The sequence below is a fragment of the Zootoca vivipara genome, chromosome 5, assembly GCF_963506605.1.
Source record: "Zootoca vivipara chromosome 5, rZooViv1.1, whole genome shotgun sequence".
NCBI classification, from domain to species: domain Eukaryota; kingdom Metazoa; phylum Chordata; class Lepidosauria; order Squamata; family Lacertidae; genus Zootoca; species Zootoca vivipara.
Window position 1 is genome coordinate 90,714,000 of NC_083280.1, and position 14,196 is coordinate 90,728,195.

The 14,196-nt window shown below is 43.8% G+C and overlaps 1 protein-coding gene across 1 annotated transcript; it reads left to right on the forward strand.

Annotated features, from left to right (window-relative positions):
* The first annotated feature begins 181 nt into the window (after window positions 1-181).
* Window positions 182-11,668, forward strand: TIGAR (TP53 induced glycolysis regulatory phosphatase). The gene is made up of 6 exons (XM_035138215.2): window positions 182-317; window positions 2,212-2,249; window positions 3,861-3,982; window positions 5,652-5,729; window positions 7,245-7,355; window positions 8,057-11,668. Exons 1-6 carry the CDS (start codon window positions 271-273, stop codon window positions 8,498-8,500), a joined length of 840 nt encoding a protein of 279 aa, XP_034994106.1. The 5' UTR covers window positions 182-270; the 3' UTR covers window positions 8,501-11,668.
* Window positions 11,669-14,196: the final 2,528 nt, after the last annotated feature.

The following is a 14,196-nucleotide window of genomic DNA, read 5'->3' on the forward strand; positions in this document are numbered from 1 at the left end:
ACTACAACTCCCATCATCCCTAGCTAGCAGGACCAGTGGTCAGGGATGATGGGAATTGTAGTCTCAAAAAACATCCGGAGGGCCGAGTTTGAGGAAGCCTGTCAAGTACAATACCATTAACTCTTTCCCGCCCTCGCCGCTTGGCTGGAGAGGCGCCGCGCCGCGTGACGTCGTCTCTGCGCGCGACGGAGGAGGAAGCCGGCCGGCCGGCAGTTGGGTTGGGGAGGGGAGAGGAGACGAGGGTTCGGAGCGCGGCCGTCGGGCGGGCGAATGGGCAGGATGAGGCCGGCCGCGTTCGGCTTAACCGTCGTCCGGCAGTGAGTACGGCGCCCCTCACGCGGCCGCCTTTTGCCCTTGGTTTGGGTGGGGGAAAGAATACAAAAACATCCCTACTCAAGATTATTCGGAGACTGTTAATGACTCTTGGTTTATACGGATTTACGTATAAGCTAAACAGCTTAGGGCCCCACTCTCTTGCCCCCCCCAAAAAAAAATTAAAGGAAAAAAACAACTGGATGTACATTTCCAAAATATAAGATAAAAAACAAATAAAATAAAACCTACATACAGCAACAGTGTTTTGTGTTGTGTAGGCTCCTATTTTGTTATGTGCAAATGGCTTTAGAAACCTATTAGGTCCATAAATTACCATATAGCATATATTCAACACAAAAAAACAGCGAAAATTTGTTGTTGGCAAAGGACAGCTGGACATATAAAGGGCCCCCATTACCTTCAGTAGTTTAGGGCGTCATCAAATCTAAATCTGGCCCTGATTAACGACGACATGACATTTCAAATTTCCAAACCCAAGTGTAAATTTCATTATAGATGTCCTACTGGTTTAAACTCACGTTGTGGATGCCAAGTAATGAAAACAAGAATCTTTTTAATTTCGTTTTAAATAGGATCCTTACTACCTTTAATTAATTAAATTTATTAATTTGCTACCTTTTAATTAATTTATGAACAGGTTTGCAAGCTGTCTTTAGGGTAACTGGCATACAGTAAAACCCGGTATGAACACACACACACACACACACACACACACACACACACCATATATTTCTGTACAAGGAAGTCCGATGAGACCTACTCCAGATTTTAATTAAGTTTTAATGGAAACCTAGTATGAGGGTCTATACAAAATCCATAAAAATCCATGGCTTTGCAACAATTGTGTAATGTTTACATACAAATGCTCCACAGAAATACTTGCAGGTTTTCCAAAAATAAAAAATGCAGTCATTGTGATACCTAGGAAAATGTTGGTTTTAGTTGCCTTTAAGCATGGAGGATCGTCATAATAATCTGTTTATTTATATGCCACTTTTCTACAAAATGGTGCCCTAAGTGGCTCACATCATGTAAAATAAACAACTATATAAATAGTAATTCAAGAAACATACTAGAAACAATTAGAAATAATAATATCAATAAATACAAAAAAATCAGACCTTTGTTGGCATCCATCTGTCTTGAGAGACAATGGAGTGTGCTAGCTGCACTAAAGTGACCTCCCCAAGGAAATAATTCATATGCTGCTTTTAGTTCTGTTAAAGAGAGGCAGAATAAATCTAAAAATAGCTTGCAGTATGTTCCTCAGCCGAGGAATGAGCCTGGCTTCCTCCCAGGTTCCCTGTTGAAATGTGCATGCAGCAAATTAAGTATTGGCTTGGTTATCAGTCTTTCCTTTCTTTCCTTGCTTCAGGTGGGTTGTCTGCTATTATATGAATGTTCATGCGTTTATAAATTCACCTGTATTCTTTTTTTAAAGTGCTTTGGAGCAGGGGCGTAGGAAGGGGGGAGGATAGGGGCGCTCCGCCCTGGGCAGTGTGATCCCGAGGGTGCCATAATGGCTGCCCCCCCCGCCCCCAGAACGTGTGTCAGCCCTGCCTGCTCTCCGCCCCCGGTGCATGAAGCTCCATCGCTGCTTTGGAGAGTGCATGCATGTACGTGTGTTTGTGTGTTGACTGGTGTCTGGGGTTGGCAATAGATGGTATGCACAGTAGCTTCTGTCACAGTCTGCTGAACCATATTTTTTTCAATTTGACCAGGAAGGAAAATAAACACCTGGATTTTATGGCGAGGCCACTTCCAGCCTCGCTCTACCCCCTCCCTTTCTCTCTACCCTCCTCCTCTGTGTTATGTAAGTTGTCTCCATAAATAATCATTCTTTTTTCTGTTTTGAAAATATTTTGTCTCTTTCAGTGGGGAAACAAGATTCAACAAAGAGAAGATTCTGCAAGGTGTGTGTCTCTTCTGTTGCAGCAAGAGTAATAAGTCATGCTTCATTATAAGTCACAATTGCCTTTAGCTTCACTTCTGCACTCTCATTAAATGCTGAGATATTTTGGCAAATATTTTTGGCTTTGTCTTTTAGTCAAATGATTATTTATGTTTTAAAATAACACCTCAGCCTCTGCCCAGCAGCTCCTAGGGCTGAAAAACTACCAAAGAACTCAAGTAGCATGCAGTACCTTGTCAGGCTGGGTGGGTGGCTGGATCCAGGCAATTCTGACTCCCAAGCCTTTTCAGCTTGGAGAAACCCAGAGGCACCCATTGGTACATAAACTTTCTTAAACACCTGATATATGCCCATAGAAGCTTGCTTCTGTGCGCATAGAGCCCTAATTAGATTGGACATGGTTTTTTGATAAAGCAGGGCAGAAACATTTTTCCATTCAGAGTCCATCGTGTCCTAAGTATCCTAAGTCCATCACCAAGTGGTCTCAGAGATCATTTTTCTGTGTGTCCTGCATTTTTTCAAACATCAGGTGAAGATTTGCAAGATGATTTGTAGTAAATATTGGAGTTGCAGCATAATAATGTATGCAGCAAAAGGGTTAATTCTGTTAATGTTAAAGTCAACCGAAGGGGTAGAAGTGTTGCTTAAAACCAGAGTCGCATGGTGTTTGCTGAGGTAGCACATGCTCTGATTGGCTGTGCAGTTCTGAGGGAGTTTTCTTCTGTATGTTTGGTAGAATGTCTCCCTGCTATGCAAGAAAGATAAAAACTCTTCTGTTCCTTCTCAAATTATACACTGTTTTTGTTTAGTATCCTCAGTAAATTGTTAACAGGATTTATCTTCTCTCTAGAGTCTAGACTCTGTTCACTTTAAGTGCCTTTGCTAACAGGGTTTAGTAATACCTTGAAATCTGGTCATCTTTCTGTGTGACTTCTTTAGGAACAAATTTAATACCTATTGGATATCTCCAGCAGTGTAACTGCTGTGGGTCAGTGGTTAGAGCACAAGAAAGACTAGATTGGGGTGACCCAATTTCAAGTTTTCAAAACCAGAAATTAATAAACTTGTCTTCCTGGGAGAATTGCAGTTCTACCTGGGCAAGCAGAGTGTGAGGCAGATGTGTTCATTTTAAGCAACTGAACCCTTTCAAATTAGCAGAGTAGGCAAAAATTAGTAAGAAATTTTTCCTCTGTGGAATTCAGAAAGGTGGCAGGGGAGGGGGAAGAAGCAGACTTTTATGGAATTTTCAGAAGCATACATGAATTCTACCATGCCATTCATGTATATGGTACTTTTGAGAGAAATGTAGCAAAAACTCAGCTCCAACAAGGTTGCATCTGAGTTTGGAACATGTGAAAGATGAGAGAAAAAGGGATGGGGAAAAGGCAAGGGCTATGGAATGAATCTAGTACAATTTTGATTTCTCTCTCTTCACAAACTAGAGTCAAGCCAAAGATTTCATGGGTGGGGTTTTTGCACATTAAAGGATTCTTAGTACCGTAGTTTCAGTGGAGGGATCTGATACATGCACAAATTGTCTGTATATAAGTTGATGATTGGTAAAACAGGCTTTCCTTAATAATTTGGCCTATTTTTATTTTGACTCCTATAGGCCAAGGTGTAGATGAGCCCCTCTCAGAGACTGGCTTCAGACAAGCCAATGCAGCAGGCCTGTATCTCAGTAATGTAAAATTTACTCATGTCTTCACAAGTGATCTGCTTCGGGCAAAGCAGGTAAGCTTGTATAGGATGCAATTGGGATTGTGCAAGATCAGAAGTTCTGTAATTTCAGTTTAAGTTGTTTTTGTGAGGCATCTAATTCTTTGTGAATATGAGAGATTTTTATTGTCCAAGTGCCTCTCAAATTTATCACAGCAGGCCTCCAGGTACCCTTATCTTCTCCTTCGGTCCAGATGCTACTCACTGACTTGACACTCAGAAAAGATGCAGTGGTGATGGTAGGCACAATATTGTGTTCTCACCTGTGCCTGATCAGATTCACAGTGATCCCAGTGGTCAGTCCCATTGATTTTCCATGGTCTCCACAACATTGATGAGGGCACATGAGAGCAGTTTTATAGTTGGCTCTGCAAAGCAAGACAAAAATCTCTGTAGGAGTGTTGGTGCATAAGCTCTATGGTTTTCATTTCTTTCTACAGCAGAGTTCCTTTTACAGAAAAGCTTTCCTGCATCTTTTACTTCTTTATAGCATCAGCAGCATTCCAGCTATCTCTTAGTGAAATTACCATTACAGGAATAGACACCATTTGGTTCTGTTCCTCAGAGTCTTTATTATTTACAAAACTTTACACTGGTCATTAAGAAAGAAAACAAATAAAGCAACGTAATCTTTTTCTCTTTCTAGCCATCCGGCCAGAGACTCATTCACATACTCATTTACACTGACCCAGACTTAGTTAATTGCATGCCCTGATAAGGACACCTGTTGCTGGGGAAATTTCCCATTGCCCAGCAACTTGTTCAAGACCATAAGCGCCGCAACCCCAGAGTCGTCTGCGACTGGCCCTAATGGTCAGGGGTCCCTTTACCTAGCCCACTTCATAGCAAAAAAGCAGGTTCAATCATATGTGCTGTACCTCTGATGTATTGAGACATCTCCTGGTTCTCATGGAGGGAGGGCTCTGAAGTCCCATGTTGGCATTCTAGAGGAGGTCTCTGCATGAATGTTGAAGTTCCCCAGCACCACAAAAGAGGGAGCCTCCAACACCTTATCAGAGACAGTTGTCACTAGCTTGGTCAGGGTGGCTGTTGGGTTGCATCATGGGCAGTACGCCAGCAGCAACCCTATTCTCTTTCAAGTCATCAAATCATGAATGATTCATGTCTTATTCTAGATGAGCCTGCCATTCCGTAACCACCGCCACCTGATCAGTAAGGGGAGGTTGGCGTACATCCTGAAATTCTGCCAGAGCTAGTTTCAGGTGCTTATGAATCCAGTGTCCCTACTCCCCCTCCCAAATCAACATGTTTATGCAGAAACCTCTGCTGCAGCTTACTTCAGTGTTCAGGGCTGTATGGGAACTCTGCCTGCTTGTTACTTGCAATTTCTACAGTGCCGCCACCACTGCTTTAAAGTATCTGGTTGTGATACTTCAACTGCTTGCACAGTCCGTCTAAGATCTGCTGAAAGCATTACAGCCACCAGTGGCAAAGAAGAAGGGATCATATCTCTCAGTTGGGCACCAGAGCTAACCAAAGCAATGGCTGGTTTTGAGACTCTTAATCTCAAGGTCATGGGGTTTGAGCCCGATGTTCGGCAAAAGCTTCCTCCATTTTAGGAGGTTGGACTAGATGCCTGGATTGAACTTCAAGTTTTTTAGCCCTTTAGCTTTCATAGTGTTTGTGTGTTTTTTAAGCATCACTTGCCTGCTTAATGTTTCAGACAACAGCCGCAATTCTAAAGAAGAGTAAGTTCTGCAAAGAGGTTGCTGTAAAACATGATGCAAGACTCAGAGAGCGGGTAAGAGCAGAAATTATGTCTACTGTTGCATTTCCTTCAGCATTTGTGATTCTGTAACGTACGTCATATTTAGCATCTGAGTCAGAGTCTTGATGCACTGGGCTCCCAATTCATGCATTGGATGTCTTGGTCTCTGTCCATGTCAGAATTCATGTGTGCAAAGTGGCTTTAGATAGGATGAGAATATGTATGGCAGTGTACCAATTATTGGGCGAAGGTTATTTGGAGGTAGTTTTAATAGCCTTTGAATTGTTTTCTGCAACTAAAAAAAACTATGATAAACTAAAAAAAAAATGTGCCATGAAATGTCTTTTATTTCTGTTTATTATTTCTGTTTACTTGTATTTGCCCTAAAGGCCCACCCAAAAAAACAACATAATGCAGGACCTTCCACCTCCCCACAATTAGGCAAGCCACAACCACCAAATTTATTTCAATTAAGTGCCAGAAGTAACCCCCCAATAATGTCAAAATGAAGGAACCTATATGCAATCAGTAATTAGGTAGCCTACCAACACTCCACAGCACAGAGACCACTAAAATCAAACTAAGGACCTTCATGCCCTGGGAAAAGCAAAGGAAGGATGGAAAGAACAAGAAGCATTCAAGAGCAAAAGCCCCCTTGAAAGCAGAAGAGGAGGAAGCTGAGTCACCAAGGGATATGAATTAAGTCTGCTTTTGTCTTCTCTGTTATGCAACAGAGGCCTGATTCATATTTCCCCTGTTGGGCGGCTCTGTTGGCAGTTCCTACATTGCTTACTGCTTCTCTGTTTTTAAGGGGAGCTAGCGGGGCATGCAAAACATGACAGCAGGGGATAGAACCGTTTCCTTTGTGCAGTGATTCCCTAAGTGCCGGTCTCTGCAGGGCAGAACATGATGTGTGTGTGGTTTTTTTTTTAAATGAAGCCTAGTATATCTTTATGGGCATGGGAAGAACCTGGTAGAAACTGGCATTTACTGGATTTTCAGGCCCACTATATTGGATGCTTGGCCGAAGAGTTTTACTAGCCAGAAGACTTTTATTGTAAACTAGCTGGCCCTGCACGCATTAGTCTGTCAAATGGAGGGTAATAGCCCCCCTTCAGATCCCCCTGAGTCTCAGAGTCCCCCTGTTTTACAGGATCTGGTGGCGGAGGCGGGGTTTGTGGGTGTGGGCTAGACTCCATGGGGAGGGAGGAGGAGGTGGAGGAGGAGCTGTGGGAATAACGCCACTTGAGGGCGCTGTTTTAGTTTGTGGAAAAGCAGGTTTTTACCTGCGCAGGTATGAGATGTGAGCAATCTGAGGTTGTGCAAACACTTGGGTAGTGGCATGGACCGTTCTGTCCAAATTCCAGGACAATCGGTCAAGCAGCTTCGGAGAAAAGTGGAGCCCACAGTTTCACCTTTTTTACATTTTTATATATATAGATCACCTTGGCAGGGCTCTGCTCCCTCCCCATGGGATGCCTTCTAGCATCTTCAACACTTGATTTGCATCACCATCACCTAATACAACCCTATTATTATTTTTTACAGAAATATGGAGTGGCAGAAGGGAGGCCTCTGAGCGATCTCAGGACAATGGCAAAAGCTGCAGGGGAGCAGTGTCCGTCTTTTACACCTCCTGGAGGAGAAACACTTGAAGAAGTAAGTAGTGATTTGTTGTCCATTATACCTGGCTGTCATGCAAAAACTTCTATATCAGTAGCATATATCTTCATACTGCAAGTCCATCCTTTATCTCACTAGAACTGTTATTTAGTGGTATTTGCCAAATGCTGTAGAGTGTTAGTATCTCTGAAGGGTCTCTAGTTGCCATTCAGAGAAGTTGGTCTGGTTCAGAAATGTACTTAGCCCCAAAGAATGTGGCATAAGTATAACATGTACCAAAATGCTTAGGAAGATGAGCTCTATCATATACAGAAAGTTACCCCACAAAGTCCCTTTTATGGTTTGTGTGTGTGTTTTTCACTCTTTTGTACGCAAGTCAATACAGTAGTATCTTGGAAGTCGAACAGAATCTGTTTCAGAAGTCCATTTGACTTCCAAAACGTTCAGAAACCAAAGCGTGGCTTCTGATTGGCTGCAGGAAGTAACCGCAGAGCAATGCAACATGTGCCACAGCTAGAAAGCAAATTAAGATTGCATGTGGCTGGCACTGTGTGTTGCAGCGCAACCAGCCACCCTGAAAGAAAAGTTTGTTTTTTAAGTTAACTTTTTAAAATATGGAAGGAGGGACAGGTGATACAGGGCCTGGCACAAAAGAAGCAAACAATGCCCCTTAATAGGGTAAAGCTTTTTTGAAATAATTTGCAATCACTTTACTCTGTCCTTCCCCCTTGCTTTAGGTAAAAGCACGTGGCGAGGATTTTTTTGAACACCTTTGCTGTCTTGTTGCCCAAGAAGTATGTCCAGAAAATAAAGCTGAGACAGAAGGAAGTAGCACAGAGATGGCAGGCGGAAGTTCTACCAGCTCATTGACCAACCACCGCAGCAGACTGGAATTTAATTCGGACAGAGGTTCTGAAATACTGGATGCCAATATACTGGTTGTGAGTCATGGGGCATTTATGAGAAGCTGGGTGGGCTATTTCATTTCAGACCTGGCGTGCACTTTACCAGCCACTTTGTCAAAGACTGAGCTGTCTTCTGTGAGTCCCAATACTGGAATTAGTCAGTTCAATATAAAACTAGAGATGAGAGAGGACAGTAAACCTAAAATCCACTGCGTCTTTCTTAATAGAGATGATCATTTAGGTGAGAAGATGATGGCTGGAAACATGGAGCTCTGAAACATTTAAAGCACAAAGTTTATGTATGCAGTCTGTAAAAGCATATTTTCTTTGAAAGTATTTTAGTGGACTAGCCTGTTGGAGGAAGGCAAAGGTCTTCTTACTCAGCAGGAAAAAAATGGAGTTGATTCAGTTTGGAAAGTTTGTAGCAACTGCTTATTGGTAGCATGCCATACAGCCCAGTATTGCATAAATGGAAAGCGGCACTTGTTTACTCATATACACGGCTGAAATTACGTACCTTAACTTTTTAGCAAGTGCTGTAGTATTAACTGAAAACGTTCTATTTGTGCACAGAGAACTCTATACGGTTACCCCATGTATTTACCGGAGGATTATTTGTCAGTGGTGATGCTTCTGCAAAGCAAGATTTCACCCTCTGGAGCCATTTAGACCCCATTCTAAACCTGGCTGCTTGCTTCAATATGCATGAAGGAGCATGAGCAAACATGGAGCTGTGGCCTCGTATTTCCTCCCAACACCCTGCCCTTATTTCTGCTGCATGAAGACTTAAAATGGCTAAACCTGGATACGTGTGGTTCACAGCAACTTGTTCACTGTAGCGCTCAGGTGCGTAGCCCAGTTCTACAGAGAGCCTTGCCATTCTGATGCCCTTGAACATGCATTTTTCCTCCGTTGTGTGAACATTTAATTTGTACAAATTAACAAGTTAAATGATTGGATTTCATTTTATTTTGTACTAACTCACTTTAAGACATTCACACCCTGGCCTTTTGTCAAAAAGGCTCTCAGAATGGCAAAAAGTCAGTATTGAGTCAGTCCCTGCCTTCAGGCTCAGAATCTAAAAAGACATGATACATGAGGAAAAAGTAAGGGGAGGGAAGAGGGGAAAAGAAAGCTCCAGCACAAGTTCCTCTTGTCTGGAAGAACAGCAACTCCTGCCCAGTGTCGGAGATGTTCTGGTTGCCTTGCCTTTGATAAAGAGCAGCTCCCCCACCCCAAATTGCTTTCTTCCAGGATCAGATCCAGGAGCAGAGTTGGTGACAATGCATAGTGTCCTCATGTGTTTTTGGAATCTGAGGGTTATGTAATGTGATCTTGACATGCTGCTTGTCACAACTAACATTAGATGAAGTCGCAGGCTGCAGAGATTAGGTGGGTGTCTTGTATGCAAAGGGTTAACTGGAGGCCTCTAGGGCCCAAGAGCAAAAGAGCATTAGTGCACCTTTTGAAAACAGACCAGTGCCACACCCAATCCACTGCAAGTGCTTCACTCCCCCCCCCCCCAAATTTAGTGTCCCAGGACCAGTCATAGTTCACTCTGGGTGCTTCCAACCAGTCACTGCAGCCTCCGAAGTGCTTTTCTGAGACAGAGAAGCTGGGAGCAGTTTAGACAATGCTATCTCAGATACAAGGTGGTAAACGGTGTAAGGAGTAGGTGAGCAGAAAGCAGGTTTGTTGCTTGCTTTGGTTTAAAGCAGGGACAGGGAGCCATGAGAAGACCCTTTGGCGGCTGGGCTGGGCAAAAAGGACTTCCTTTCAGCACAGCACAGAGAAGCTCTAGTGTGCTCTGCCACTGTGCCCCCTATGCCGCCTCCTGTCCACCCCACCAGCCCCAATTGACACCAGCCACCTGGGCCTACACACAGTGGAGAGCACACATCCTCTTTCCTCTCCAAGCAGTTGTCTTGGATAGTTCACACCAGTGGACCCAGCAAATTTCCCCCAGTGTTGCATCTTAGTGTGTAGAGCACCTGACACATAATGTTATATCCTTTAGGCCCCTTTTCTCTATTTCAGCTTTCTCAGATGATAGTAAAGGTATTTACATGACTACCTCCTATCAGTGAAGGGGGGCGGGCGGGAGAAGTTTAGTGAAGCACTTCATTGCTCTTCCAGTGGCCCAGATACAAACAGCTAATTTATTAAGCAAAATAAGGTTTGAAATAAGAGTTGCCATCTCCTTTCCCTAAGCAGGTTTCTCCATCCTTTATGGGTTTGCCGACTTCTGCTTGCTACCGCTGCTTTTCTAGCTGTAGCAATGAATGCATTTTTGAAAAAAGATAGAAGAAGTTAGGAATTAGGGTTGCAACTAACCACAGCACATTATACGATACCAAAACATATCAGTGTTGTCTAAATGATGCACCTGTTATGCACTCAGTTGACATGGAAAGTATTTAACAGAACATGTTAAACCCAAAGATTTTTGTTAGTTAAATCAAAATAGTGCTGTCCAATTGATTGACAGCAGTCCATAATGCCTCATTGAGAGAACATCATTCCAACTGCATGGCATGCCCCCACCTCGAAGAGCAAACAAAAATCTGAATTAGGTTTATCTGATTTAAGATTGGCATGTCTCAGATATCCCCTTCCTAGTAAAGGAGCATGCATGTTGCCCTACACTGGGAGATAAAAATCATGCTTCTCATTTTAAGGGAGATGTAGAAATGTTCTCTTTCAGTCGTTTTTGATCTACCCAGTGTGTTTCAGGAGATGTCTATGTTAAATTTCAGCTTGCCGTGTGGGCTGGACATTCTGGTGTACATAGCAGGTCCCCTTCTAGGGAGAGGTCTGAAAAGTGTTCTGCTTCATGTGTACCAAATTTCAGTCCTCCCGCTCATGTGGAAATACCATAATTTCAGTATCTCCATTTGCATGGATGAGACCCACAGAAATAGTAATCAAGTCTAAGGAATTTTACATGCACACTCACTCCCTTTGCACTGCCTTTTTCCTTCCTCTTGCATTTCTCAACTTGCTTACACACACACACTCTTCTAAGTGGGCAGCCCCCTTTTCACACACCATTGTCACCTTCACTCCCTTTCCCCTCCCTCCTCTTTGCTCTCCCTTGCACACAGACCACCTCCAGTTCTGTGCCTCCTCCTCTCCTGTATTCTGCACTCCCCTTGGCGCATGCACTCCAAGCTGATGTATGTTACTGTATCTTTAAGTTGAATAGACTCTTAAGGCTGTCAGCTCAATCAGAGAATGTTAAGTTCAACTGATGAATATTGTACATGTATGGATGTTTGCTTGTTAATAAAGTATCTGTTCTACATTGAATCTGGAACTTCCTGTTGTAGGCGACACACGGTACCAAGAGTGAAATGCATGGTTGTGGGGAAGGTATTATGGAATATTTGAGGGCTCTGCATCCTTTATCTCTCTCATATGATATAGCTGAGCCATGGAGGAGGGAGAACTTTAAAACAGCTTTCCCCCCCTTCAGTGTTTCTCATTTTTCAGTGTTCACCCAACAGCAGACGTTTGAGTAAAGTGGAGTAGAGAGATCAACCAGTTTTAACAAGGAGAAATAGCAGAGATGGGTACAACCCAGAAAGTTAATACAACAAAACCCAACTCCCTTCTCAGGGTCCTCAAACCTTGCTTTAAACTACCACCGTCCCTTGCTCACTCTACTGAAACCTCTGCCACTGTTTAAGATTGTCACTTTTTTCCTCCCAGTTTTCTCCGTTCCTGCTTATTCAAACCTCTGCTGTTATTTAAAACCGCTATTCCCCCCCCCCCCCGGCATCAGTGTCTCTCCCTTCTCATTCCCACTGTTGTGCAGGTTGCATTCTCTTTTACCCCCTTATGTCACCCTGACTTCATGCTAATCTGGGATTGTGATGACAGCATTTCATTTTTATGTATATAGGATGGAAAATCATTAGGACTAGTTATAGGCTGCCGTTGTAGGATCAATACTAACTAGAGATGGGAAGGCCTGGGGAAAAATGGGGGGGAAACCAGTACCCCCATTTCCCCCCAAAGCCATTTTTACCCGCAAAAATTGAAAAGAAAGTGTGTAGAATATTCAAACTATCTCAAACCTGTCCATCCCTGCTATGCTTTGTTTCCCCACCTCTACTTTATAAAGGTTAGGCAGGACTCAGGCTGGATCGGTGCTATAACATGCAGGTACATCTGTTGTAGGGACACGGGTGGTGCTGTGGGTTAAACCACAGAGCCTAGGGCTTGCCGATCAAAAGGTCGGCGGTTCGAATCCCCACGACGGGGTGAGCTCCCATTGCTCGGTCCCAGCTCCTGCCAACCTAGCAGTTCGAAAGCACGTCAAAGTGCAAGGAGATAAATAGGTACCGCTACAGTGGGAAGGTAAACGGTGTTTCCGTGTGCTGCTCTGGTTCTCCAGAAGCGGCTAAGTCATGCTGGCCACATGACCTGGAAGCTGTACGCTGGCTCCCTCGGCCAATAATGCGAGATGAGCACCGCAACCCCAGAGTCGGTCACGACTGGACCTAATGGTCAGGGGTCCCTTTACCTTTACATCTGTTGTACTGGGTTGCCTCCTGATCAGAGGGAGTCAAACCCAGATCTGTGTCTCATAGAAATTTGGCTTCAGGAGTGATGCATTGGCTCTAAGCATAGAAAGAGCAGAATTGCCCGTCGCCAGTAACAGCTGGTTGGAAGGTATCAAGGCTAGTGTGGTACATGATGCAAAGATGTAAAACAGTGTTTCTCAACCTTTTTTGGGCCACGGCACACTTGTTCCGTGAAAAAAATCACGAGGCACACCACCATTTAAAAAGTTTAAAAAATTAACTCTGTGCCGCCCTATATTATAATTATGACTGTAAGAAACACTTGCCAAATATTGCTTTCCGGCGGGTCAGCGCTGCCGAGTTCTTAAAAGATCCGGGTTTCTGATCCACCCCACCCGACCCCGCCGTCCCGTATCTTACCCTGTGCATGTTCTCGGACTTGTGAGAGGACGATTTGGTCTTCATGCCTCCGTGAATTAGCAACAAACTACCTTTTGAATGATGGAGATTGAATATTTTAAAAGTAGCTACTTGAAGTCCGCTCGATTTTCCAAAAAAGAGACACACGTGCGGCACTATTAGCTGCTGGGGGCTGCCATCTTGGCTAAAGGATTCTGGGATGATCCTGTCACATGAGGCATGGGGAAAATGGAAATAATGAAAGCTGATTGGTCTGTGGAAACTAGAAGGGGCGAAGAAATAGGACGCCCAGGGAGGTGGAGTTTGCAGCTGCAAAATCGCCCTTCTCGTCGCCGCACGTCGCGGCACACCAGCCAGCGTCTTGAGAAACGCTGATGTAAAAGGTAGCTTCCTTTGTTGCTAGGCTTACAAGGCTGTGTTTATATATATATATATATATATATATATATATATATATATATATGTAAAAATCTTGAAAGTGTCGGCCGCACTTTTCTCCGTAACCGCTTGACCGATCGTCCTGAAATTTTGACACAACGATCCAGGCCACTCCCCGAGCGTTGTTGGGGACAAAAATCCCTGACATCTCAAATCTGGGCAGGTAGAAACCTGGTTTTCCACCAGGTCAAATAGCGCCCTCAAGTGGCGTTATACGGAGGAGGGGCAGGATACGTCATGGATCGGGACAGGGTGGGGGTGGGCATCACAGGAAAGAACCACAGCAACGCGTGGCCGGGTCAGCTAGTTACGGTATATATTTCACCACTAAGATACTACTTTACATGATGTACTTTCAATGCTCTAAACAGTATGGTGTGACCGTGACCCCAGGACCTTTCAGTTACTTAATTCCTGTGGTTCAGGTGGATGCCCTGTATCACAGCTTGGGAATCATTATGTTGGATAGGCTTGGAAAGGGGCGTTTTTAAACCACAGGAGAGAGAGAGAAAAAGCAAGGCATTATTTCTTTCTGAGAAAGTTTATTTGTATTTTCATTACAAATTGGAAATGGTGGGTATACAT

What these genes read in the sequence shown, in the direction of transcription:
- TIGAR (XM_035138215.2), top strand. Translation starts at nt 271, where the DNA reads ATGGGCAGGATGAGGCCGGCCGCGTTCGGCTTAACCGTCGTCCGGCA. An exon ending in CAAAGAGAAGATTCTGCAAG is followed by an intron (nt 2,250 to 3,860) that starts GTGTGTGTCTCT and finishes TGACTCCTATAG; the next exon opens with GCCAAGGTGTAGATGAGCCC. An exon ending in ATCTGCTTCGGGCAAAGCAG is followed by an intron (nt 3,983 to 5,651) that starts GTAAGCTTGTAT and finishes TTAATGTTTCAG; the next exon opens with ACAACAGCCGCAATTCTAAA.